General features: G+C 45.4%; 1 protein-coding gene across 2 annotated transcripts in view; it reads left to right on the top strand.

Moving 5' to 3' along the window:
- Adam19 (ADAM metallopeptidase domain 19) overlaps positions 1–27733 on the top strand; it is an 84556-nt gene that overhangs the window by 33229 nt on the left and 23594 nt on the right. For both annotated transcript variants that reach the window (XM_028777694.1, XM_028777695.1), the window contains 6 exons: positions 2085–2163; positions 8377–8453; positions 18992–19184; positions 19814–19879; positions 23718–23789; positions 26874–27040. In XM_028777694.1, coding sequence (XP_028633527.1) covers positions 2085–2163; positions 8377–8453; positions 18992–19184; positions 19814–19879; positions 23718–23789; positions 26874–27040 — 654 coding nt within the window. The remainder of the gene's footprint in view (positions 1–2084; positions 2164–8376; positions 8454–18991; positions 19185–19813; positions 19880–23717; positions 23790–26873; positions 27041–27733) is intronic.

Genomic DNA, 27733 nt, shown 5'->3' with positions numbered 1-27733 from the left:
GCTAGGGCTGTGGCTCAGTTGCTAAGAAAATACTGCCCAGCACCCAAGAAGCCCTGGGCTCGACCCTTAGCACCCTATAAAACTGGGCATGTTGCCACACATCTGTACCTGTAATCCTGCATTCAGGCGGTGGGAATGGGAGGATTAGAAGTTCAGGGTCCATCCCAGACTATATAATGAGTTCATGGGCATTGTGGACTACATGAGACCCTGCTTCTAAAAGTTAGAGGAAAATAAAAGCGATGATGATGGTGATTAATTTCTTTCTACCCAGCTCCTCTCTACCATGGTTGGGGTTCAGCTTGCTCCCTGTATTATTAAATTGCCTGCTTCAGGAGGTATATTGGCCATGGGAAGAGGAAACTGAGGAGAGAGAAAGTAACCAGCTAGGGGCAGTAGAGGAAATACCAGTCAGAGCTGGAATCAAAGTCTTTCAGATCCCAGACCACTCCCTGAGCCCCTGGTGTGCTGGAGTACTTATTAATTCTCTCCCTAGTTAGCTATATCTTCCATTAAGTAAACTTGCTAGAAGACACAAGCAGGCATAACTGTGGGGCCTGTGGCCTTGGGAGACTTCCTGTTGAATTCCTGTGAATTCAGTCAGACCTATGAATGACTCGGCTCTGAATCTCTGGATGCTAAGAAGAGACTTGGCTTGGGGACACCTTCTGCAAGGTGACTGCTGACCCAATGTTTCTACGTGACTGTGTGTTCCTTTGGATCAGCTGGATTTTGTGTGTTTCTGGGTTTACTTATCCCTCTTGGGTGATTTCTCTTCAAGACTGAATGTTAATTCTTAAGGCATCTGCATCCTGGGACGGGAAGCGTCCAGCCAGACTTTGGAGCCATGTCCCTTCCTCTGGGAAATAATCACCTCTTCCCAAATCTAGTGTCTCTTCAGAGTCCTCTGATCCTCCGTTCTGGCTTCAGCCTGTGTTTTCTTCTGAAAAGCAGTTTTGAATTAGGCTTACTGTTTTGAAAATAAGTATTTAGTAGGTATTTTTATTGTTGCAGCAATATGTAACTTGCCTTGTGTACATCTGCCCTTCCCTGAGATAGCCACCACTGACAATGGCCTCCTCCCTTGCCAGTTGTTTTCAATACATGTACCTGAGGTACACTGATTAGCTTTTCATTAAAATCAACTTGAGAATATATATATTTCTGAAATATCCTGAACCTAATTACTTTTTGAATTTTTCACATTTATATATATGCATTTCTTTCTATTAGACTTGAGTTTCTGATGTTTTATTCCATTAAAAATCAGAAATAACTTTGCTCCCTGACCTTACCTTTCTGGAGATCAGTTCTGTTAGCTGAAACATCCGTTTGGTCCTTTTATTTCACATATTACTTTTGGAGAAATTCTAGGAAGCTCGTTCTGTATCTCCCAGCCTTCGGTGGGGGATCCTTAACCTCAGCTTCAAAGGGTCTGTGACAAGAGAGACACAGTGTCTACAGTAAGAAAAGAGAAAGGGAGTGTGTGGAATGGTGACAAGCAGAAGCAGCAGGTCTCGGGAGATCTGACCCACTGAAAGGAGAAGCAGGTGACGTCAGCAGCTCTGTGAGCAGTGACTATCCCTGCCATTTGTTCAGTTCTTACCATATCTATCACTCACTCTATTGACTAGGCCCAAAACATAGGCCAGGGCCAGGTATGTGAACCCTTGATTTACAACCCTACCAAAAACATCCAGCGGAGGTTATTCTCATAAAGAAAAACTGATGTGTCCATGCTAATAGCTAGCATATTCTATGTTGGAAGGACCAGTTGGATTTTATGATTAGGTTTTCAGACTCAGAGATATTGTAACTGTGTTTGCAGTTTCTGGATCTTTCTCAGGACCCAGAAAAAAAAAACAAACCAAGATGATTGATTTAGTATTGTCAACTCCATCTGGATGGAGTGACCAATGACAGATTTCCTCCTGGCTTTCTTTTTGTTTCTTAGTCCCTTAATGACCACCAGTTTCTTTTTGTCAGGGTAGCCTTTTCTCGTTCAGTTAAAGTAACTGAGTACCATCACCAGGAAGATAGAATCCATCAATAAAGGTTCAAATCTCTGCTCTTATTTTTTCCAGGCACCTTTTTGCTCCAGCCTACACAGAAACCTGCTACACCGCAAGTGGCAATCCTCAAACCAGCACGCTGAAATCTGAGGTGAGTCACGTAGACGTGTCCATCAGTAGCTGCCCTGGCTAGCTGGGAATAAATATGTGGCCTCTTCCCTGAAGGGCTGCTTCCCTTGACCAAGACCTAGGGCCCAAACAGAGGCAAACTCTGTTGTCTCATAGTTACTCCCTGTCCTTTTCTAGTGAAGATGGCAAAGCAGAGAGAGGTGGAATGTTTGAGGGTAATTTGATTAAAATTCATGTAAATCATTACAAAGTAGTTATTAGGCCTATGTTAACTACTCATATATTAAAAATCTTTGAAAGGATTAATTTACTCGTCATCCTGCCAACTCATCCAAGTAGATGTTGATTAATCTTTTTTTTTTAAATGTAGGGTTTTGTAGAGTTTTAATCACTGTGCATAGAAATTTATATTAACATACTATAATATATAATATTAACAAAATGATATAACAACAAAATTATATCATATATTTTAAATGCAATTTGGGTTTGTTGTTGTTTGTTTGTTGTGGTTTTTCAAGACAGTGTTTATCTGCATAGCCCTGCCTGTCCTGGAACTCACTCTAAAGCCAGGGCTGGCCTTGAACTCAGAGATCTGCATGCCTCTGCCTCCCAAGTGCTGGAATTAAAGACGTGTGCCACCACTACCAGGCCCTATCAAGCTTTTTAAAAATGTGCTGTTGTCTTAATACTGGACATTTCCCCTTCAAAGTTGTTTTTAGTTAGGAAAGTTTTGCATAGCATCAAAGAGTCGTCACTTTTGAAAATAGTTTTACATCTTAATTTATTTCAGCGTACCCTACAGGTGGACATTTAAGATAGTAAATCCTACTTATTGCATGAAGGGCTCTTCCCTTGAAGATTTTGTTGGAATTCACAGGCTCAGTGCAGAGAAGCCCTGGACCAGACCAAGGCTTCTGAGGCTGGGCTCTTGAGAGGTGTAGGAAGGAGAAGAGCAGGAGCTACATTGTGTTTTGGCTTCTGGTATGTGACATGGAGGACACCAGGAGACGCACCTCTGTTTGGGATTCCACTAATAGTAACTGGAACTACATCTCTGTGCAACCCGTTCTTCACATACCTCCGCCTGCGTGTGAATATCTAACAAGAGAGCAGCAGGCTAGCTTGTTAATCAGACGTCCTGGAATGGGAAGAGGATGGATCACTTGAGTTTGGAGTCAGCTAAGAAAATGGTGTGGCTCACAACCCCTTTGGCAAACCCCCATCTCCAAAAATACATTACAATTCATAACCGTAGCAAATTGAGAGCTATGAAGCAGCAATGTAAATAATTTTCTAGTTGGGTCACTAGAACCCAAGGAACTGTATTTTTTTATATTTATTTATTTATTTTTAAATTTATTTATTGTATGTAAATACACTGTAGCTGTCTTTAGACACCCCATAAGAGGGCATCAGATCTCATTATGAATGGTTGTGAGCCACCATGTGGTTGCTGGGTTTTGAACTCATGACCTCCGGAAGACTAGTCAGTGCTCTTAACCACTGAGCCATCTCACCAGCCCCCGAGGAACTGTATTAAAGGGTCACAGCATTAGGAAAGTTGAGAACCATGCTCTAAGAAGTCTACAGCAGAGTATATGGGTATGGGTACCAGGAGCGGGATGCTCTTTTGGGTTCTGGATGTGAAAATCAGTGGGACTTCTTCCTGAGACTTTCATGGGTAGGAAAGAAGTTGGAAGTGTAGCCAGTGAGTGACAGCAGCAGACACACTGGACTGGATCAGGGAAACTGTCCAGCTATGACCCACATCTCCATGCTTTTCACTTCTTAGAAAGCCTGTAGCCCATAGCCATTACAATTTCACAGAACCACCCTCCTCCGAGTTCAGCCCCTCCCACTTCCATACTGGCAACTCAAGAATGGGTCTCAGGGCACAAGTTAACGATGAGCTCATGCTTCCTGCCGTGAAAGCCCCCTAGGATGGCCCCCTCAGCCCGAGAAGCTGTGGAATGCAATGACTTCATGACTGATCCTGACTTGTTCTTTGTGCTCTAAGCTGTGCACCAGCAGAGATGTGTTAAGGGTCTTTCAGAGAAGAACTCTGGAAGAGGATGTCCCCTGGTCCCCTGAATTTCCCTCCTTCCTGAAGGCCTCACTGGCTGAAGCACATCCTTACTGAATCCTGGGCCAAGATCATTGTTTTCTTCCATCCACCACTGTTGGATTCTTGCAAAGTCCCCACCCAGGCCCAGGGGGCTCCCAGTCAGCCTTCTCGTTTGGAAACTAAGAAATCAAGGAGAATCAGGAGTGGAGTAAATCCTCTCAGTCTAAATGCTGAGGTTCAGACTCTGCCTCCAAACGGGTATTCTGGGAATCTTATCAAGACTCATTAGCTAGACCTGTAGGTTATAGCTCTAATCTAGGTCAGGTTACTGGGGGAACAGGTTTGGGACTGTGTTCCAACAGCAAGACTTACAAGGGTTGGGATCTGAAGCCAGGGCTGTGGTCTTGGCTCTCACTAGCTGGATGACCTTAATCAACCCTTTGGACCATACTGAGTTCTTTTTTTTTTCAATCTCAAAAATTAGATGTGCTGATCTAATGTCCATGCTAACAGTCAGTGCTGGGGAAGGATAAGAGGAGTCACTGATTTTTATGGGGATTCATAAATATAATTTCTAACTCCATAATTTACAGATGAGGGGATTGAGGAGGGAGAAGTAACTTGGCTACGCTTAAGTGGCAAGGCTCAGACTAGGGCTTGTCCCGTTGGTGGCTAGAGGGTAAAAAAGCTTTGGGAAGAGTCAGTCAGGTGCCAATTCTGCCTCGGTTTGGGATGGTAGGGGATGAGGTGCGGGGCCAAGTTGCTGGGGTTCACGTCGCTGTTTAACTGAGACACTCAAGCTCTTTATATCTGACCTTAGTCCAGAAGCTGAGAGCCTTTAAACTGCCTGTAGCTTCCCCTTTAAAACTGTGGGGGTAATATCTGCCTCATGAAGCTGTGGTCAGAATTGAAGTAAAAATTAGCAACTGTTGTCAAATAGTAACGACCTGAGTGTTAGTTGCTAAGAGTGAATGGCTTGTGCCCTGGTCACACGTGCTACTGCCCTTTGTAAATTAAAGAACACGTGACAGTTGTAGAGCCTTCCGTTGCAGAGAGCATGGGGGTGTGCACACTGCGGCGGTCATCAGTCAGAGAGCCGAAGAGGTCTAAGGCTTCTCCATAGCTACTTCTGGATCTAAGTTCTTGATACTTGAGAAGGAACCGCATTTTGAAACGGTTGTTGTACCTACATTTCTGAATGCTTGCCTGACTCTCAGTCATTCCACCGACTACGAAACCAGAAGGCCTGGCTTGGCCCCCTCATCTGGGGACAACTGGTTTTTCTCACTATCAGTGCACTGCACATGGGGTCTGTGGTCTCACTCCCGAGTTCTAAGGACCAGGTTCAGAACTTGGTTGTTGATGATCTGCCTCTAGTCTCCCTGGCCTGGGGACAGATGGAGAAACCACATGACAGGCTGACCTTTGTAAACAGTGGGCCCCTTGGCTAGAAGTTGGTCTGTACATGTGTTGCCTGCCTCCCTAGATTTGCTGGGAGGTAGTGAGACCCTTGGCAAGATGCTGGGCTGTGTTTGTGTCGCCTGCCTTCCTAGAAGCTGGGGGATCACCTCCTACCACAGACGGGTTTCCTTTATGTTCACGAAGCAAAGTCCTGAATCTGACTTGTTTTTAGCCCAGGAGACTTTGATGCCAAGAGGAGACTGCTGCTGCTTCCCCTCCTGGCTGTGTGTCAGTGTGAACAGGTAGATGACAAGTGCTGCTGGCCAATGGATCACTGGTAGATGAAAGGGTACCTGTGATTCAGAGAAGGAACCCAGGTTGAGGGAGGGCTTGTGTTGTATGGTTCAGAAGAACAAGCTTTAGAACAGAAATGGTAAAAGTTGTGGATCTGGGTCAGCCTTTTTGGTGGGCTTTTGTGTCCTCAGTGGCCATGTTTTATGTCTAGTGAAAGAATGTAATGAAAATATGGCCACTAATGTTTGCTGTCTACTTCTCTGGGCTAGAGAGCAGTCTAGCTAGCTCTTTTGTGTCCAGGTTTCTCATGGGCCCTCTGAGGTTGGAGGTTAAAGATGTGGAAGGCCAGAAAAGTCACGTACACTGTTGGCATATGTGGGAGCCTGGATTTAAGACTGGCCTGCCTGAGCCATAATGCTTCAGTTTACTTACCAGGCTGTATCCAGGACTAGAGATGGGAGAAAAGTGGACTACCCTTCCCCCACAATGGGTTTGCCTTCTGGATCCCCTCCAAAAGGAAACAGCACAGTCTGAAGATGAGATCCTTAGACTGTCTGTCATGCAGGGAAAGCTTGAGCATTTATGATGGCTGCTTAGCCTCAAGGTATTGAGGAAGTTCTTTAAAGAAACTGATTTTACTCCTAGTTTTTTTTTTTTTTTTGTTGTTGTTGTTGTTCATTTGTTTGTTTTTTGAGACAGAATTTCTCTGTATAGTCCTGGCTGTCCTGGAACTCACTCTATAGACAGGCTGGCTTCGAACTCAGAGGTCTGCTTGCCTCTGTCTCCAGAGTTCAGGGATTTAAGGCATGCACTACCATGCCCACCTTTCCTCCCAGTTTTACCCTCTGTACTGGCCAAGGAATCAATTCTGACCTCTTTGGGAAGAAAGCTTTAACCATCTGGGGAGTGGGCAGTTGACTTAGCACACAGACACTCCCAGATATACTATGCTTGTTTCCTAATTGCTTTGGTTAGCCTAGTGATCAAACTTTCCTGGTACCACAAAAATATTCGTAGCTATGTGCCTTTGACTTCTAGATCAATTGCTTTTCGTTATTGGGATAAAACATCTTGACTAGAAGCAACTTACAGAAGGAAGAGTTTATTTGGGTTTAAGGTTCCAGAGCAATAGTCCATAATGGTAGGAGAGTCACAGCAGCAGGCAGCCAGAGCAGGAGGCTGAGGGAGCTCATCTTCAGTTCCAATCATGAAGCATAGAAAGCAAACTACCGAGATGGACAAAGCTATGAAATCTCCAATCCTGTCCTCCAGTGACCTACTTCCTTTATCAAGGCTGTCCTGTCTACCTGAGTAGCATCACTGAGAACCACCAAGTGTTCAAACAACTGAGCCTGGGTTTGGACCAGCAGTTCTCATTCAAACCACTGCAGCTGCCTAATTATTAATGACTAGCTTTCACAAGGGACTGGAGCTATGTGTCCATTTTCTCATTGCATCTCTGAAGCCTTGCCCAGGGCCTGCTTATAGTGGTGCTTGGCAGTGTTTATAAAGATGGAGGGTTCTGGCTGAGTTTGGGGAACCACATGCCTGTGAGCCACTAGGATGAGAGAATACACCAGGCTTCATAGAGCTAGGGACCAGGGAGGAGGGTCCAGGTGGAGAGGGATCCAGGGAAGGAAGAGCATCTTGAGCTGAGTTTTATCTTGAGGCTGCCCTAACAAAGCACTGTGAACTTTGAAGTTAAGACAGGAGAAATAGATTCTCCATTTTGGAGGCTGAAAGTCCAAACCAAGTTGTTAGAAGAGCCACATGTACACTCTGTAAGCTCTCCAGGGGGGAGTCCACCCTCTTCTAACTCCTAAGTGCTCCTGGAAAGAGTCCTCCCTTTTCTAATTCCTCAGTGCTCCTTGGCTGTGTTTCATCATTCCAGGCTTTGCCTCTGTCTTCAGGTGACTTCTCCCCTTATGTCCTTTGTGTCCTGTCATCCAGGAAGCATACGGGCCATTTAGATTTATGACCTGCTCTAATCCACGAGGCCATATCTTACTTTAATTACATGATCAAAACCCATTTACAAATGAAGTCATATTCTAGCTTCTGGGTGATCATAAGATTTTCAGGAGGACACTATTCCACCTACTACAGGGAGTTACAGAGGTGCCATCATTGAGAGATTGGCTCTCTCAGAAGACTACTCCTGAGGCTGACATGTCAGATTTGAAAATCCTGGGTTCTCTAACCTAGCAGGAAGATCTTTGGCAAATCTTTTTGTCCCTGTGAGCCTCAGCACTTTTTGTCTGCTCAGTAGGGCTGGTGATGTCTGCCCTGTGTTATGTCTTGGGTTTCTATAAGAACCAAACAAAGTGGAAGCTAGGCAGCATTTTGCAGGTTGTCAGAGCTATAACGTCAGGGTTGAGATGGAACGAGTCCATCACCTGTCAACCAATGAGACATTAACATCGCCACATTTATCAGCGCCATTTGACCGAGTGCTTCCTTTCTGTTGGCTAGGATCACTGCTTTTACCATGGGACTGTGAGGCAAGTGGACGAGTCCAGTGTCACGCTCAGCACCTGCCGAGGAATTAGGTAAGAGATCCTGAAGTTGCTGGGGACAGATGGTACCCTCCCCTAATAAGATGAGCAGGGCTAGCCCAAGGCAAGGGCCTTGCAAAGAAGAGGCCAAGCTTGTGAGATACCAGGGAAGTCCCAGATAATGTACACATATACCTTTCCTGACAAATTCGTTGTATTAAGATATAAATTGCTGCTGGGTGGTGGTGGCTCACGCTTTTAATCCCAGGGCTCTTGAAGCAGAAGCAGGCTGATCTCTGAGTTCGAGGCCAGCCTAGCCTGGTCTACAGAGCAAGTTCTATCTAAGGACAGCAAGAGCTACACAAAGAGAAATCTTGAAAACAAACAAAGATAGGAGTTCTATTATTCAGGAATAAGGCCAACAAATCAAGAGACAACCATGACTGAAAGAGCTATCAGATGTGACTGGCAGGCTACAAGTCACAGTAAAAAGCCGTGTGCAAATCAAGAGAGGGAGAGCAGGAAAGCACAGAAGTGTGAAGAGGCAGGAAGCTGGGTCCATGTGGGCTAGCACAAGGAAGGAGTGAATGAGTTTGAAGGGCAGGCTGAGGAATAACTAGTGTGAATAGCTTCAGTAGTCTTGGGACACAAAGGCCCACCACGTCATCTGGTATCCATCACTATGGGTAGGTAAATAGTGGTCCAGGAGGGTGCGAAACCAAGGTGGGAGCCAGGTGGCTGGACCCTGGGCTGTGTGTTGGCTTGTACTAAAAGGCATAATAGCAAGCAAAATGTTTGCCATCTCTAGGGGTTGGGTAACCGTGAGGGGGCCATTCCTCCAGGGCCAGTGAACTCCTAGAAATGAAAGCAGTGACAGCAAACAGGTGACATGCCGGTAGACCCCAGGCTGAGTTTCAGCATTCTTCACTCTGTGGTAGAAGGACGTGTAGGTTGTGTAGCAGGAAAAGGGATGATGTGGGGAGAAAGGAGAGGATAACTGTCAAGACAGAATCAACCTGAAAGTTCCAACTAGATGATGCTTGGAAAAAGGGTGGCCCTTCTGTCTCTAAACCAACAAACAGCTGGTCTGAGCCAGGAGCACCGTGTACCTGATGGGAGGTGGAGGAAGGCATCAGATCCCTTAGAAGTAGAGTTATAGATGGTTGTAGGCCACCATGTGGATGCTGGCAGCCAAACCTGGGTCCCCTGCAAAAGCAGAGTCTTCCTAACTACCGAGCCTTCTTTTCTCTAGCCCCCCGCTGTTTATTTACTTACTTATTTGAAAAATCTGGGCTCTTATCTACACAAATTGCCTGGTGTTTGAGCACCTGCACTGCACGGCTCCTGACTCTAGGAATAACAACAGGGAAAGGAGTCTAGGGTGGCAGTTGTCAATACCGCCAGCTATATGCTGGGGGCAAGACTCCCACCACTGTTAACGGGAAGTTACACATTAGGTGTTCTCAAAGGCAGGACTGGGAATACATGTCCACTGTTGTCTCTCAGGAGCTGGTAGGAAGTGTCCTTTTCCTTTATTCGTGGCTGCGTCTCCCATTCGTCTTGGGTGTCTGCTGTATGCCCACACCCTACCTTGGTGGAAGATTAAACAAGCATTGTCCAGTTTGGAGCCTTCTGTATCTTAACAGGGCCATCAATGATAGGTATGGTGGAGACCATAATGAACTAATGAAACCCAAACCATTAGTTCTGCAGCTCTTTACGAGCATACAAGGTTTGCTCCCTCTACAACTTAGCTAGCTGACCTCATCCCACTCCCACCCCCAAATATAACCGAGGGTCCTTCTGACTGCAGATCCCGCGGGTCTGTTTATGCATTGGTTCCCATCTTTGAAAGGTTGTGTGGCGAGTGGCCTGAGGGAATTAGGCAGGAAATCGGGTTTGGCTGGGAGGTGATTAACAGTGGCCTCATATCCTTCACTCAAGTGGCCTCCTCCAGCCAAGCCAACTGGCTTCTCGGTGGTGTTTATAGGCTCAGCCATGGCCACCTGTGGCCAGCAAGTAAACAATGACTGTCCCAGGAAGGAGGAAAGGGAACAAGCAGGTGTGACCTTCTCCTCCCCGCCCCTTCCTTTCTCCCCTCTGGGTCTGGAGCAGTGGGAACACACTTGGCTTGGCCTCTTGTAAATCATTCCAGCAGTCAGGCTGACGGGGAAGCTCACCGAGCTGTCCATGTGTTTCTGGTTTGCATGCTTCCATCTGGTGAGGTCCACATGCTTTTCTTTCCCAGCCTCCTCCTTCCACATGCTAAGGAACAGAGGTTGTGGCCAGGCTGATTTAAGAGCTGGAGACCTACAGGATGGCTGCACTGGATCCCTGGAGCTGAGGCAGGAATGACAGTGGTGCTCATACTCAAATAGCTTCCCAAGGCCCATGAAGCCTCATATTTCCATGGAAGGTCTCCATGGTAACCGTTCATCTTTCCTGGTACTGTGTTTCTGTGCTTGGAGAAAATGGATAGGATTTATGCTAGGCCGGCTCTTCTGGCTGAACATGGAAGAGTCAGGAGAGCCCCTAGACCAGTAGTTCTCAACTTTCCTAATGCTGTCAACCTTTTAAATACAGTTCCTCATGTTGTGTGACCCCCCCCAACCATAAAATTACTTTGTGGCTACTTCATAATGGCAATTTTGCTACTGTTATGAATCCTAATGTAAATATATGTGTTTTCCAATGATCCTATGCGATCCTCCGTGAAAGGGCCGTTTTACATGCCCCCTTGTCCCCCAAGGAGTCCCTACCCACAGGTTGAGAATCATTGCTGTATCCCTTGTGAGGGTCTTTTCTCTCCAGGGTATGCTATAGATCAGTTTATCATTAAAGAAACAATCCTCAGTAAAATCAATCTAAATGTTAATAAACATGTAAGGGCACAATGAGAGACTTTCTCATCCCGTTTCCCAGATTTTACCTGATTTCCGGATGCAGCCATAAACTATCAGTTTCTTATGTCCCCCATACTCCTGGCAAAAGGAAACTCACTACATGACATAATGTCTTTAACTTTGGGGCCCTAACCACCTTGAGAATTGGTTTAATCAGTGACCGTGGATCTTAACAAAGATACAGCAAACCATTTATTTGTGTTAGTCAGCCAACTGGTGGCTAAATGCTTGAAGTAAACAACTCAAACAGGGAAGACTGGCTTTGGCTCAGGGTTTCAGAGGGTCCCAAGCCTCACTGCTGGCTCTGTCGATCTTGGATCTATAGTAAGGCAGAACATATATAAATGGTTTGTACCTCATTTATACAGTATGCTTCCATGGCTGCTAGCTTTCTTGGAGAATCTTCCCTGGTTGCTAGTGAGCATTGCCTAATTCTTTAGAGCAGTGCTCCTCAACATTCCCAATGCTGCAGCCCTGTAATTCAGTTCCTTATGTTGTGGTGACCCCCTCCTCAAGTTATTTAGTTATTACTTTATAAGTGTAATTTTGTTACAGTTATAGATCATAATGTAAAGATAGGATATGCAACCCTAAGGGGGTCAAACCCACAGTTGAGAACCACCGCTTTAGACTATTAATATGGCTGTTCTGTGGGAGGGCTGTGTCAGGAGACAGCAGAGCCAGGATTCTATTCCAGGATGTCTCCTTACTGAGCCTCTGTTCCAGTAGGAACTCAGCACCATGTGCCTTTCTTCTCTCTGGTCATAGGAAGGTCCCTATAACCAGTTAGGGTGGGCATAGGTTGGTGGGGATCTGGAACTCAGGGCTGCTACTTCTCAGGATCTCCCCTAATGTGGGGAAGGTAGATGCATAGCTGTGTGTCCCAGGGATGGCTTCCTTGGGAGTGGCACCTCTCTCAAGTCTTGAAGGAATGTAGGAATGTATTTGACTAATTTCTTCAGTTATTTATGGGTTAAGCATGAATGAACCTCTTGTTTCCTGGCGGGCTGGCTTGTCTGGGTTCCTCTATATGATTTTATTCTATGATTTATTTTTCTCATTCTCTTAATGATGAGGTTGGAGAGTAGCATCCTGGCCCTTTGCCTCCTGGGTCCTCTGTCCCCACTTCTGATCTCTGCCTCTGCCAGAGCTAATATTTAGCAAATTGGATCAGTGGAGGCCCTTAGGATAAATGATGGAGCAGGGGAAGACATAAGGTGACTTGCAGTTGGTAGCGAGGGAGAGCACCCAGAACCTCATTCTCAGAAACTCACCATCAATAAAGCTAGGGTCTACTGTAATATGCTAGGTTGTGCCAACTCTTTTCAATCTCCAAGTAATCCCAGAGGAGGATCGGTGGTCCCTAGGACTGGGGTGAGTCCCCAAGGGCTATAGTGAGGGGAGGAAGAAGAGGGGCCACTGAATCCTGTTGCTGGAAGGGATGACCTCAGTCAGTATCCCAAGCTTGAGTTATTTATACTGCCTCCTTGAGATGATTGCTCAAGCTTGAGTCTGCCTCCTTGAGACGATTGCTCATGTGCCCTGGAAATTGTCAGGAGCATGGGCTCCTTCCTGGGTATGCCTTGGCAGAGCATTGCCCATGGAACTTAGTGTGTAAGGGTTCATGATTCGCTGGAGAATGATACCCCAGACTCACCCTGGACTCAAATAGTAAGTAAATGCAAAGAGTGTATTATTCTGCAGAAGTCCAGCAATCTGGGGTCTTCCATTACCAGAATAGAGAGACACCCAAGTGAGCTTGCAGAGCTGATTTAAAGCACCTTAGGGAGTACTAGGTTAATCTGTTGGGTCCATCTCTACGGACATTCCATTATCAGGGTGTGGGGGCTGGAAACTTGCTGAGGGAGGTCTGGAAATTGCTGCTCATCCATTGTCCTTGCTTCAGGGAAGGTGGTAGGGCAGCTTCTGAGGCCTGGAGTTGCCTGGAATTGCCCAGTTCTTGGAAACAGAGATTAAGCCTAGTCTTCTTAACTGCGAATTTGAAGCCTGTCATGAAATCAGCCTAACCTTCTCAAGTGCAGACACTTGGTCCAGTAAGCAGATCCAGAGTTTACTGGGATAGCCTGGGTACCTTCTGAAGATTAATGAATAGCTTGGAAGCTCTGGTCCTGGGATCTCTGAGCACAAGCTTAGAGCTTACCAGTGGAGGCAGCTACCCAGAGCCCAAGGGAATAGACTGTATCCATTAAGTGTTCAGCCACAGGCAAAAGCTTCTGATTCTAATCTCTCTGAACCCGTTTCTTCATTGATTAAAGTGAGCTGCATACTTTTGCCTGCCTTACACTGTGCTGTGGAAATTAAAACAGAGTAATATCTGAAATCTATATGGCACATGGTAAGTCAGCTGTCAGCAAGCACTATTTGAGGATACGGGAGAGTGGACCCCTCCTCTGCCATCTGCCAGCGAACTGGGATTCCACAGACAGGCCAGCCGTATCCTTGCTGATGTTCAGTCTTTTGCTATGTATTGTAATAACCTTGCTCCTTACTTTAAAACCATTGGTTAAATAAAATGCCAACTGCCAATAGTTGGGCAGAAGAGTCACAAGTAGGGTTTGAGATTCGCTGGGCTTGGGGTGTGAGGAGAACCACAAGGGGAGAAGAAGGTAGAGAGAGGAAGAAGGTGTCATAGGGTAGGTGAATCATAAAAGCATAGCCACAAGGGCTAGCCAATTGGAGGTAAGAGCTGCCCAGATGGAACATGGCAAATTATAAAATGGGATTATTGATAGGGAAATAGATTCAAATAGCACAGAGGGTAGATATCTGTCCAGCTCTAGTGCTGATTAAGGCTTATTATAATAATAAAAGTTGTGTGTCTTTTATCCAAGAACTGAATGATCAAAGGTGGAACAAAAACCCCTGATTGAGATGAAATATTTTCTACAATAAATTGGTGCCCAATGTGGGTCTTGAACCCACAACCCTGAGATTAAGAGTCTCATACTCTACCGAAAGAGCTAATATAATTTCAAATTAAAAGATAATGCTTTTCTATTGTCAAAAACCATTTTGCTCTAGAAAAGGTTATGTTCTGCTGGTCAGTGTGGGGACTCAGAGTTGGGTTAGGACAGAGTTGTTTTGTTTTTATCCAACAAAAAAATAAAGCTATTCTCATGAGAGCTACCATGGAGTAGAATTTCAGTTACTACGAGCAGCCAATCTGTCTCCTTAGAATGAGGGGCTCCCATGGGAGAACTAGTGACAGCTTGTGAGAGCTAACTTGAAAATAGGTGTCACACTGCTATGAGCATCCAGTCTCTATAAACACGGGCTTCCGTGGAAGAACTGATTACGGTTCAACCTAACACATTATAAAATAAATGAAAGGGAATTTAAATTCAGTTGAATATAGAGAAGGATATTAAATAAATTTACATAAAGAGAAAGGGGATATAAGTATATTTATCCACAAGGATATTAATCTCCAAAGAAGGGAGAAAGAAATGAGAATTGCTATAAATGTTTTGAAGGGTACATAGATAAATACATCTAGGCCTTTGATCTTAGTGCTTGGGAGATAAAGGCAAGGACAGATCGGTTTCTTGTGAGTTTGAGGCCAGCCTAATCTACAGAACAAATCCAAGTTGGCCTGGGCTATACCGAGAAACCCTGTCTTAATAATTAATAGTAATTGTTTTTAAACTGTTTTAAGTATCAAAGATACTAATCTCCAGAAAAGAGAGAAAGAAATGGGAATTAATATTAATGTTTTTCAAGGGTATATAGATCATGAATAAATAAATCCAGGCCTTTGATCTCAATACTTGGGAGACTAAGGCAGGGATAGATATAGGTTCCTTGTGAGTTTGAGGCCAGCCTAACCTACAGAGCAAATCCAGGTCAGCCTGGTCTATACACACACACATGCACACACACTACCCTGTCTCAATAAATAATAATAATTGTTTTAAATTGTTTTTATTGCTTTAAATTATTAAAAATGAAGGTGGCTATAAGTTCTATGGTTGTGATGGTATTGCAAATCCTCTATGAGAGAAGTCAAACTAGAGCAGACCTAAATTTAAAAAGGGGCTGCTAATTGGACCAATCTATACTCTTAATGATTTCAAATTGCTGGACCAAAGGCATACTATGGCTGGAGAGATGGCTCAGCCTTTAGGGGCTAGGCTCACAACCAAAAATACAAGAGTTCAGTTCCCTTCCCTAATTAATTTTGTATAATGTTTGAATAAAGTAACTGGAGTGAGCTAGCTGGGTGTTAGTCTTCCAGGGGAGGCTGTACCCCTCTACTTCTTTGGAAAATGAGGCCTTAGCATCTTGGTGAGCTTCTCTCTCTATTGGTTGCACCTACAACCAACATCAATCAACACATCCTGGCTGGTATGCCTTGAGAGTTACTGCTGCCATCACTATAGCTATATGCACAGTCTTGATGACAGTAGATGAGTTAACAGACAACTGCCCGGTGGACCTCCGTTGATAGTTGTGAAGTCATGGGCAGTGAGTGCTCACTGAATAGGGGTGTCTTTCTGAACCATTCTCCAGGGCTATTATGAAAGACAATAAAAGATCAAGGTGAAGGTTGTAGGATGTGGAACCAGAATGCTGAGGTCCACCCTGTTTTAACTCTTTACTACTTGTGTGAATTTGGACTGGTCATGGGAAAAATATTTGTAAGGATCAAAAAAGTTGGTATGAGAAATTAAACCCTTATCAGCTTGGTATCTGGTCCGTAGAAAAGTTCCATAAGTTAGAGCCACTATGGTGATTATTATCAGCCCTGCAGCCAAGTTCCAATTGGTCACTGACCTATTTGGCCCAGGGCTTATTCATATGACACCAAGCCAACTACACCTTGTGGCTCTGTGTTCAGGCTTTCACTGATTCCTATGGAGAACTTTCCACTTGCTTGGGAGTAGTATTGGTGCACACAGGATTACCAGCCGGTCTCATTGCATGGCCAATATTGTAGCCATTAGGGGAAGCTGGGGTGATGGGAGAGGCCCTGGTCAGCTGGGATGAGAAGATAGCTTGGGAACAGGATGCCCACATTGCCCTGGCCTCCGTTCTTTCCTGTGCAGAGTAGGGAGGTGGCTGTGATCCCTGCTCTTTGCCCTCCACCCTAGCTGTTAAGGGAACACCTTAGGTGTCTCACCATAGGCCAGATGGCAGCTGCTGTGTCAGCCAGGATGCAGCCAGGAAGTTGATAGTTTTCCTGGTACTGGAATGAGGTCAGCGAGGGATGGGGTCAGGAAAGGTCTACTGCCCATCAGAGTGATGTCTGTTCTGAGAGTCATGTGCTCTTATTAAAGGACAAAACCTGGGTGGGCATCCTGAGAGGACAGTGGTGGGTGGAGGTTGAGTGGCCCAAGAGAGAAGCCGGAGCACTTATGGTCTCAGACGATGAACTGAGAATGCCTTCAGTTTGGAGATAAGGTCCTGGGTGACTTATTGCCAGGGTTCTCGGGAATTCAGTCCTGGGCTCACTGTTCCCAGAATCTGGAACCTATTGCCTGGCTGTCTTGTTTATCTCTCTGTATGGAAGGTGGCAGTTTGGAGAGTGGGTCAGAAGGACAGACTATATTTACTCATGACCATATTTGATGATGCCAGCAACACTCTTCAGAAGTGTGACTAGTCACGACCTGATTGGCCTGACTGTAGCACGGTTCCCAGTAGGAGATAAGATGACAGAGGAGGCATATGGTCTCCTTCCATCCTCAGACACAGTTTACTGAAAGGTAATTAACCATGGGACGCACAGTTGGCAGACATTACTGTCTTTTCATTCCTACATCACAGCGTTAGGTTGGCACATCAGATCTCAGTGGATGAGGTGACAGGGAGCTGCCCCGTGGGCATCTCCCTACCTCTGTTGATAGCTGTGAAGCCGTGGGGAGTAAACTCACTGAGCCTAGAGAGCTACAGAGGTTTCAGTAGTACAGCGCCCTAAGCAGCTTCGTCTAATCCGTGGGTGTCTGCCAAGGATAGGTCATGGATCACAGTGGCTACTCCCATGCTCAGACTGTTCTTCACCAGGGCAGGCAGCTTGGCTTGCTCTTGTCTCCATCCTGAGCAACTACCATGGTTGCAGAAGCATAGCTAGAATGGCTGCCTTCCTGCCAACCATGAATCCAGTTGTTTCTCTGTCCTCCTGCGTTCCACCTCTATAGAGTCAACCAACTATGAATCAAATATTTCTGAAAAAAAAATTTTTTTTTTGAGACAGGGTTTCTCTGTATAGCCTTGGCTGTCCTGGAACTCACTCTGTAGACCAGGCTGGCCTCGAACTCAGAAATCCACCTGCCTCTGCCTCCCAAGTGCTGGGATTAAAGGCGTGTGCCACCACCGCCTGGCTGAAAAAAATTTTCTTGATCATATATATTTTTTCTTGTTCTTATTCCCTAAACAATATAGTATATGTAACATATCTTTACATTTTGAGATTTATTTATTTATTTATTTATTTAATGAGTGTGTGCCTGAGTGTATGTTTATGCACCGTGTGTGTAGTGCCTATAGTAAAGGTTAAGAGAGAACATCAGATTCCCTGGATCTGGACTTATAGGCAGTTTGTAAGCTGTCTGACATGGGTGCTGGGACCAAACCCAGATTTTCTGAAAGAGAAGCAAGTGCTCTTAACTGCTGAGCCATCTCTCCAGGCCCAGCATTTACCTTTGTTTGTTTGTTTGTTTAAGACAGGGTTTCTCTGTGTAGCCCTAGCTGTCCTGGAATTCACTCTGTAGACCAGGCTGGCCTCGAACTCACAGAGATCTGCCTGCCTCTACTTCCTTAGTGTTGGGATTAAAGGCGTGCGCCACCACTCCTGGCTCAGCAGTTACATTCTATTTGGTATTATAAGTAACCTAGAGGTGATATAGAATATACGAGAAGACACGAGTAGGTTACATATCAATAGCACACCATTTTATATACGGTTTGGAGTGTCTGTGATTTCTTTTGTTTCCCTGGGAGTCTGGACCTAAGTCCTGATGGATACCAGCAACAAGACTATATATGTTTGAATGATATCTAGAACCTAGAAATCTCAGTGAGTGAAGAAACCAGATAACTCAGCACATATCTTTGAGTTCAGTCCTGAGTGACAGATTGTTCTATATGTTAGCCGTGGGTGTCACCTCACCAGATAGCTGCTGGCACGGGGCAGTTGATTGGTAGGAATGCTAGCTGTTAAGTACCACTTGGCTCCCAGGGACAAGGACACTTGTCTTTCATTTAATCACTCAAGAGCCCCATGAGTTAGTACACTATCATTTTTATTTTAGGGATAAGGAAATTGAAGCTCAGGGTCATGAGATGTTTCTTGAGGAGCATGTGACTGTTGAGTGCCAGAGCTAAATCTAGAGGCTGGTTATCTTGCCAGCAGGCCAGTGTGCTTTCTCTGGTCACATGTTACCTTTTCTGGGTTTATAAAGTTTTACGATTGTCTCTGGGGTCTATGATTGTCATGGCTTGTGCTAGATTTGGTGGCCTTAGGAGTCTCAGTCTAAAGCCTGAACTTAGGGAGGTCCAAGTGCTCTGAGATTCTGTGCCCCATTGTGTATTTCTCTATAGAGGATCTGAGGCCTTCAAAGAGGGCCTCATGGCCCAGTATAAAGTGAAGAAGCGTCGTAGAGCATCTGAATCTACACAAGGGACTTTTCCAGAAGCATTGACCAGAGATTCCATTTCTCTTGTCCACAGAGGACTGGTTACAGTGAGAAGTAACGTCAGCTACATCATCGAGCCCGTCCCTGACAGCGACAGCCAACACCGTATCTACAGATCCGAACATCTCAAGCTGCCCCCGGGGAACTGTGGGTTTGAGCACTCCGGGCCCACCTCTAAGGACTGGGCCTTTCAGTTTACACATCAGACCAAAAAGCAACCTCGCAGAGTGAGTGTTTAGGTTCCCAGTGGAGCCAGCAGACTGGAGCTTGTCCTCTCTGTGCACCCTTAGTTTGGTTCCAGGAGTATTTCTAGATTGAGAGAGAATGGGTAAGAAAGAGGGAGAACACCCCCCCCCTTCTCTCTCTGGATCGTTGAGTGAGATACCTTCATAAGAGAACCACTGTTTGTATTTTCTAAGATACTGATTTCAAAAACTGTATAAGGTTAAAAAACTGTCCACTTCCCCTCTTGGAATGGCCATCTCATCTGATGTACAACATGTGTTTCGTTCACACTGAGAACGGAGGTCTGTGGTCTCAAGGTTACTTGGGAACTAAGCTGTCGGCATGTTCCCTTGTGGGGTGTTGGCCTCGATTTTGCCTGTGTTAGCCAGTTTGGCTTCTTTGTTTTTTGAGACTAAAGGATTAGATCCCCTGACTCAGAAAGGCCTTGAGCAATAACCCACCAGCTGCAGATGGAGTTCATGGTCTACATCCAAGACTGTCCCTAACACCTAAATGTAAAAGAAGGAAAAAGGTCACAGCTTATTAACCAGTGTGGTTTCTCAGCTGCTTTTTGGGATGCTCTGGAGCCAGTCATTTCTACTGAACTGACCTGCTCCTGTCTCTTGCCTAGATGAAACGGGAAGATTTACACTCTATGAAGTACGTGGAGCTTTACCTGGTGGCTGATTATGCAGAGGTAAGGGGCCAGCGATGGATTTCAGCAAACAAAACAAAACCAACCAAACAAAAATACTTCTCTCTTAAAAGCATCCATTCAGCTTTCTGAGTGTTTTGGGAAAATAGGAACACACCCATCTTTTTCTAGTTTATTGTATAAATTTGGCCTTAAATCTGACCAAGGGCTCTTCTAGCCATTTTAAACAGTAAGGAAAAAAGAAAACACAGAAGCATGGGTTTTCTCAGACAGGATCTCACGGTCCTACGGTTCTGATACTTGCTTTAAGGACTGTCTGTAATCCTTTAGAGAATCCTGTAGACTTCTGTTCTAAAAAGGCAGCAAGTGCCTGCCGCATCTGATCAGATACACTCTTCTCAGATGTGTATCTATTTTTATAACCATGTTGGTGCTTCCCAAATGTCCCCGGAACAGCAGCATATGTGGCACCTGGGAATTGTGGAAAATGCAAACTCCAGATCGTCAGGGTGGGGCCCCACAATCCATGGTTTCATAAGACATCGGAGTGTCTTCCGCAAAGGCCTCTTTCTCCGCAGAAGACTATGGGCCTTTCCCATAGTCCCATGGCACGAATCAGGGGCAGTGCCAGCAGGTGGGAGAGTTCAAGCCCAGGTTTGAGAGCTGATTTTGAGAGCTAGAGGCAGGAAAAGAAGGAAGGCCCTTGAGCCTCCTTTAAAGACAGGAGGAGTTCACTGGGCAGAGGAGTGGAGGTGAAGGGCTTTCTAGGAAGGGAACATAGTGTTTACTTTTAGAAGAGTTTAGCTTTTTTAAAACTGATGTTGGCATTTTTTTTCCAGCAGCCAGGAATGGGTAGGTTCTGGGGTTTTTGTTTTGTTTTTCTCTACAGATTGTGTAGATGGGGGAGCAGTAACAAAGCCAGCCAGGCATCCCATTCAGCCCCGCCCCACAGCAGCAGCTTTGGCTCTCTGTATTGTGAAGATTCCTGGGAGAAAGCAAGACCTTTCCTCCCAGATAGTTCTCTATTTAAACTTTGTGTCTAGTGTTGTCTGATACAAGGTCTTTGGCCATTTTTCCTAAGCTACAAGATCCTTTGATCAGAGAAAATGTCCTGAGACTCTAATAGAATGTCTCCTAGAAACCCACTGCTCTAGTTAAAGGGAGGAGAGTTATTCCTTTGCCCGGTGGGTCCTTGGTGCAGGGTTTGACAAGCCACTACCTCTGAGTCTCCAGCAGGCACAGAAAAGGAAGAGATGGGGAGTGGTCTGCCTCCTGGCAGCTAGACTCACAGCAAACCAGGCAAGAAAAGTCTCTCCTTAAAGGTGCCTCCATGGCTGTGGGCCCGCCCCCCCAGAGAATCTTACTGATGCAGGCGGGTGAGGTACCCCTTATGAAGCACCAGTCACATAGGCATCTTCACCCCTTTTGCTACAGTGTCATGACTCGTACCTCCTGCTAAGTGAGGGGATCTCTCGGACCTCAGGGTCATGAACATCTCTCAGCTGTAGGCTTTGAATGATTCATGTCTGGGTTGGAGTAGGCCAGGCAAGATTTGCAGCCCAGAATCTGCTGGCAGAAATGAATTCCTGGCAGTCAATCTGAGAGTGCAGGAAGATGAATCAAGGGAAGGATGTAGTCTTTGTGATTTATCACCTGGTGCTGAGACACAGCAGCTATCTCAGAGCTGGGAACTCACAGCAGCCAGAGGGGTCTTTGAGTGGGAAAGCAAGCTCTGGGAAGTGAGGCTGTGCTATTGCCATCTAGAGAGAGCTGTGGGCAGTAAGTGAGCAGGCGGTGGCTCTCTGCCTGGGCCTAGATGGGAGCTTCTGGGATAGTTCTCAGCATATCTATCCAGTATCCATCCTGTATCTGTATCGTCACAGAGGCATATAAGAGGGCTGCTTTGGTGGTTCCGGGCACGTTTACTCATTCATTAAGTAAAATGGAACGTAATGGGAGCAAAGAGTGGGATTTATGTTGGGGGGAGGAGAAAAATGGCTTTAGACATAGGGCTGTATAGGACTTTGATGGTACCAGCAGGATGTGGGGTATCTGGGAAAGGCTGGCCTACAGTGTTATACATCCAGGGTTGCCTCAGAAAGTGTAACATTGAAGCACGCATTTCTTAAGACCAGAGGTTGTAAACTACAGCCCTTGTGAACCTATCACATGTTCTTATGAGTATTATTCTGGAGCAGGGCCACACCCTTTGATTTATGGTATCCTGGAAGCTTCTAAGCCACCAAGGAGAACTGTGTAGTTGTCCACCAACGCAGAACTGAACAGTTGTGGTCCACGATCACATGGTCTACCAAGCCTAAGAGTGTTTACTCTGTAGCGCTTTGTAGAATAAGCTTACTAACTCCTGCTTCAGAATCTTCTGGAAAACATGATACATTGTTTCAACTATGGTGGCCTTATTGGGCCTCACTGTTTGAGGATAGGATTAATATATTTGGAAGCCTGAAATCTCATCCCAATGCTGTAATAAATATTTACTAAGTAAATGGAAATACTCTTGCCACGGGACTAGTTTAGAAGTCAGGAGGTCTTGATAATAGAAACTTCTAGATTAAACACTTTGCAAAGGTCTATGCAACAGGGTCCTAGAATTTAACTCTCTAGGAGATAAGGATAGCAATGGCGGTTTTTTTTGTTTGTTTGTTTGTTTGTTTGTTTTTTCTGGTGAGTGTAGTTTCCAAGGAAGTCAAAAAAATTTCCAGAATCTATACAATAGAAAGGAAATGGTGTACCAGAGCTGGGAGTCAGCCCTTGCCAAACAAATATTCTAGGGCATTTTATTTGGCCTTTTATTCTTTATCTTGTTTGGGTATTCTGTCTTGTTTGGGAGGATCTGGAGGGAGGAAACCTGTGACGGCTTGAAATTGAACATACAGAATACCCACCTAACAAATTCACTAGGTATCCAGATTCTGTATAAAAATAACAGCAGACAGGGCATGTCCATCGTTTGGGGCGGGGGAGGTTACAATTCTAAAATCTTTTTTATCTTTCTGTCCTGATAGTTTTCTTATTTCATTATTGAAGGTGAAAGAGGTCTGTCCTTTTCAGTCAGAAATGGTAAATATGAGGCCTCCTCATGGGTCTGTAGGCAGACATTCTAATCAAGTGCAGCACAATCTTCTCTCCTGTTCTCGATTAGCACTGTCTGATTTCACAGTGATGAAGTCTAAGAATCTCACTATAGAAGGCACTGCCACTTGGAATCGTGTGGAAGGCAAAACCTGTTGCTGATGCCACATGGTCCTGTTGGCAGCACCCTCTCTGTGACATTTGCATGGTCCCCCACTGCAGTTGGTCTGTGCAAGTTCTCAGTGATTTCCTTAGCTCTTTTAAATTGCGCCCTTCTTAAGTAGAGGATTTGTTGTTATGGTTATTTCTGGCTCTCCCTCCATTGTAACTGACGCTCCTGTAGGGTGGGATCAAGACCGTAAGTTTGTGTGCTTCTTTTGTGCTGAGCACAATGGCTTGTCCATAGAGCAATTCAGCAACCATTGGATCAGTGATAACTGACCACATGCAGGAGAAAGCCTTGTAAGATGTGTGATAGTGGCTTCCTATTGGGTTGACAAGCAAAGCAAAGAGACCAGTCCCTCCTCTGATCAAGCAGTGAGCTAACCAGAAGCATTGTAATACAAAGGCAGGAGAAGAACTACCTGAAGGGGCTAGAAGAAGATGACCACATCTGCTCTTTTTACCACCTTGAGCTGGGAGATGGAGGTAGCCGAGCTGGATCTCAGTCAGGGCCTTCCCTCCGTGAGCCGTGGGGACCACTGCCAAAAAATAACGGCACATGGAAGACCCTTGGATGAGAGCTGTGGAGGGCTCTGTCTCACCTGCTTCTGTTTGTCCCATTTAGTTTCAGAAGAATCGGCATGACCAGGATGCCACCAAACACAAGCTCATGGAGATTGCCAACTACGTTGATAAGGTGAGACCAGGTGTGTACTTTCTGGGGGAGGTTGCGGACCTCAGATGGTCTGCAGGACAGGAGGTCACATACTCCTGAGCTCTTGTTGCTGATTTGGGACCCTGAGTTATCAACCAGAGGCAAGCAACTCAGCTTCTTGGGTTGGGTTTTGCCTTGTGTTGGCTTGTGTGAGTGTTTGGGAGCTTTGCTTTGCTCTGTTTGAATGTATAAAGTACAAGCATTGGCTTACATTAGTGGCTTTCGGTTATGTTTACAGTTTTTCAATGGAATCCCATCTTAAAAATGAGATATTGTGCCCCTGCCCATGTAAATGTCACATGGAAGCAGATGGCTGGAGACAGAAGTGCCCCCCAGCTCTGACCCTGTGACCTTTCTCACAAATGAAGTGTTTTTTTGAGGAACACTGGTCAAGGAAGAGCTCAACTTAAGAAAGTGCTGAGGATGTGCTCCCTCCAGGTGAAAGCCCAGTGATTCTGTCTTAGGAGGGGTTAAAGTGGGCCAGGATCAGAAGGTGTGCACAGAACCTTTAGAAAATCAACGTGCTGTCTATCTAGAGCTGATGTGTTAAACTGTTTGAGGGTTCTCCCCTTCTAGGAAGACTACAAATAGCTACAATTCCTTAGTTGGGGTTGTTTAAAACATGCACTTAGGAAATTCACTGAAGTTTGAACTGCACCAAATGGGATGTTCTCAGGCCTGGAAGTATTCTATGTGAAAGCAAGTTCCAGCACAAAATGCAGAGAAGATAACTTGTGAAAAGTAAGCTTTGACATGCTTTGGTCACATGCCTCCTTTTAAGGGACAGTATTGGTGGGTAGACCTAAGGTTTTATGCTTGCCACTGGCTGACAGTTCCAGCCCTGGGGTCTCATGTCTCTTTGAGACTCTGATAACCATTTCAGGATACTGTAGAACTCTGAAGGCTTTCTTGGCTGGCTAGAGGTTCATGGATCCCAGATCTTGGGCTGGAGAAATGGTTCAGCTGATAACAAATAGAAATTAGAAAATTCCAAGCTGGACAATGGAGATACATACCTTTAATCCCAGCACTGGGGAGGCAGAGGCAGGTCTCTGAGTTTGAGGCCAGCCTCATCTACAAAGTGAGTTCCAGAACAGCCAGGGTTACACAGAAAAATCCTATCTCTAAAAACCATAAGTAAACAAACAAACAAACTAACTAACTTGCTTCAGGGCTTAAAAGGCAGAGTTGGTTGCTGTGAAGTTACTAAGTGAAAAGTTCACAGCCATGTATTTTTTTTTTCTCCATCCTCAACAGCTGTGGAAACAGGCCACTGGTATGTAGCAGGTGAAAGTCAAACACTGGCCTTTCCTGGAGTGAAGGAGTCTAGGGACACAGTAGAGTCCTGTGTCCAGCTCCTAACTCACCAGCAATAGCATCTCATCGATCCTGTAACCAAACACTCAACATCTGGAAAAATGTGTTTTCCCTGGGGATACAGGAAGCTGATTCTACTGCCACCTGTGTAGAAACCATTGTCTCCAGACTGACGCAGGGGAGGTGGAGGGTTTGGCTGGCTGGCTGGCTCTAGGAATCTTCCTCCTGCACTGGGTGATTAGAGCCTACCTCTAGGTACTGATGAGAAATGGAAGTGGTATGTCAGTAAACATCAAACAAATAAACAAACAATCCCAACAACAGAAAAAGCCAAGATGTGGAGGGAAAAGAAGGAAGCCACACACCCCGGGTGTTGGTGGAAATCCTGAACCCTGTGGATGATGGTCATTCTTCAAAGCCTCTAACTTCCCTCCCAGCACACGAAGTTATCAATCCCAGTAGGGTGAGGCACACACGGTCCTCTGAAATTTGCTGAGCCAGCTACTTGGACTGCACATTTTAGAGCTAAAACTGGAAGGACTTTACATATTTGCTGAGTCAGGGGCCCAGTCCACAGTGTTTTCTCTGAACTTTAACAGTCAAGTTGACTTCCCTTAAAAAGCTCCTGAGTGAGGCAAATTCAGATGCTTTGGGTTTTTCTGTAATGATAGATGTGGCAAAGGCAGAAGAACCAGCCCATCTAGACTGCAGTTTCCTGGGGGCAAGTGAAGGATCTGAATGTGTGTATGCATGTGTGTGTGTGTGTGTGTGTGTGTGTGTGTGTGTGTGTGTATGTATGCATATAGTTTATTATTTTATACATATTATATCCCAGCACTGTGTATAGTTTATTATTATATATGTATTATATGATCCCAGCTCTTTAGCAGCAGATGGTCACAGGGCCCTGGGGGTATAATCTGGTTTATCCTGGCTCCAGAGTCTTTCTGCTGAGATTTTGGGCAAATATCTCAACCTTTCTAAGCCTCAGTGCCTTCCTTGTTCCTGGCAAGTACTTGATGAACAGTGGGCCCTAGTTATTATTTTTAGCTGGGAAGGAACCCACCACTTTTAGATTGTAGTGATCTATCCTTTTGTGGCTTCTATGTATATGAGGGTTGTGTTTTTTTTTTTTTTAAGTCACCAGTGGGCTGGGGAGATGACCCAGTGTGTAAAGTATCTGCTGGGTACCTAAGGACCTGAATTTTCAGCACCCATCTAAAAACCAGGCATGGTGGCATGTGTCTGTAACCATGTGGCTGGTGGGGAGAGGCAAGGGACAGAGACAGGTCCATCCTTGGACCTCGTAAGCCAGCCAGTCAGGTTGAATCAGTGAGCTCCTAGTTTAGTGAGAGACACTGTCTGGAAAAAATAACATGGGAGAATAAATGGAGGAAGGCAACATGGACCTTTGGGCTTCCTGTGTATCTGTGCACACACAGGATACATGTACATGTAGTATATGCATGCACAGGACACATGTACATGTAACACAGAGTTGCTGACACGGTAGCATCAAGTTCAGGTCCATCAAAGAACCCCTGGGTAGTTGGGGTGCTGTTCCCTCTCCTTTTTTTTTAACCTCTGTTTCCTAAGCCAAGACACTCCAGTTTGACCACCAGAATGCATCTCTCCGAAGATCGTATTTCCCGCTTTCTGGTGCTAGTGGCCAGAGAGCAGTCCCAGTGTCTGTGCTCTGAGCTCCTAGGCTGGATGGTGAGAGAAATGGGTCTTTCTGTGTCTTTTCAGTTTTACCGCTCTCTGAACATCCGGATTGCTCTTGTCGGCTTGGAGGTGTGGACACATGGGGATAAGTGTGAAGTTTCAGAGAATCCGTACTCCACTCTGTGGTCCTTTCTTAGTTGGAGACGCAAGCTACTTGCCCAGAAAAGCCATGACAATGCTCAGCTAATCACGTAAGCAGCCCTTTTCTGGTCCTGTTGCATCAGCTTTGGCTGCAGAACCTCTGCCTGCCGTTAGGGGTGCTAAGTTCACCCTTTCTTTCACAGGGGCAAATGTTGATTGTGCAAGACCTCCCCCTGTTCCCTGGGCCAGATAACCAGGCATTTACAGACTCAGCACACCTTGAAAGAATGTTAAAAAGCTTAAGAATGATAATAGCCCTCTGACATGTTTTCTGTCCATGTGAGGAAATTAGTCTCACCCCCTAATCAGCTGAGCAGCTGAAGCACTTGGGAGTGTATATTAGAAGAGTGAGTGATGACTCCTGATCACAGCTGATAGCCTGAAACAGATCTTGAGCACGTCAGCTGACCTCCCACTGCAGGATGCAGGAGATGGTCCACAGGTCCTTCACACAGTTCTCTGGGATCTCGGGCCTGAGTGCCTGGGAAGGTCAAAATGGTAGACTATAGGCCCTTCATGCCTGGTGAGAGGAAGTACTGAAACATTTGGCCAAGTGCTCTGTTAACTTTCCAGCAGCCTCAGAAAGAAAGAGATACTGATGGGGTCTGAGTGCTAAGTGACAGCCCCTTAAGGGTGAATCGTATGTGTTAGTGTTGTCTTCCGGGGTGGTTTGAGGTGGTTCAACAAAGGCACATACGTAATAAACTCCTTTACTTTTTAATTTTTTTTAATATAGAAGAATC

The sequence above is a fragment of the Grammomys surdaster genome, unplaced genomic scaffold (assembly GCF_004785775.1).
Source record: "Grammomys surdaster isolate TR1022 unplaced genomic scaffold, NIH_TR_1.0 313, whole genome shotgun sequence".
Lineage (NCBI taxonomy): Eukaryota > Metazoa > Chordata > Mammalia > Rodentia > Muridae > Grammomys > Grammomys surdaster.
This window is presented reverse-complemented; position numbering and strand designations above follow the sequence as displayed.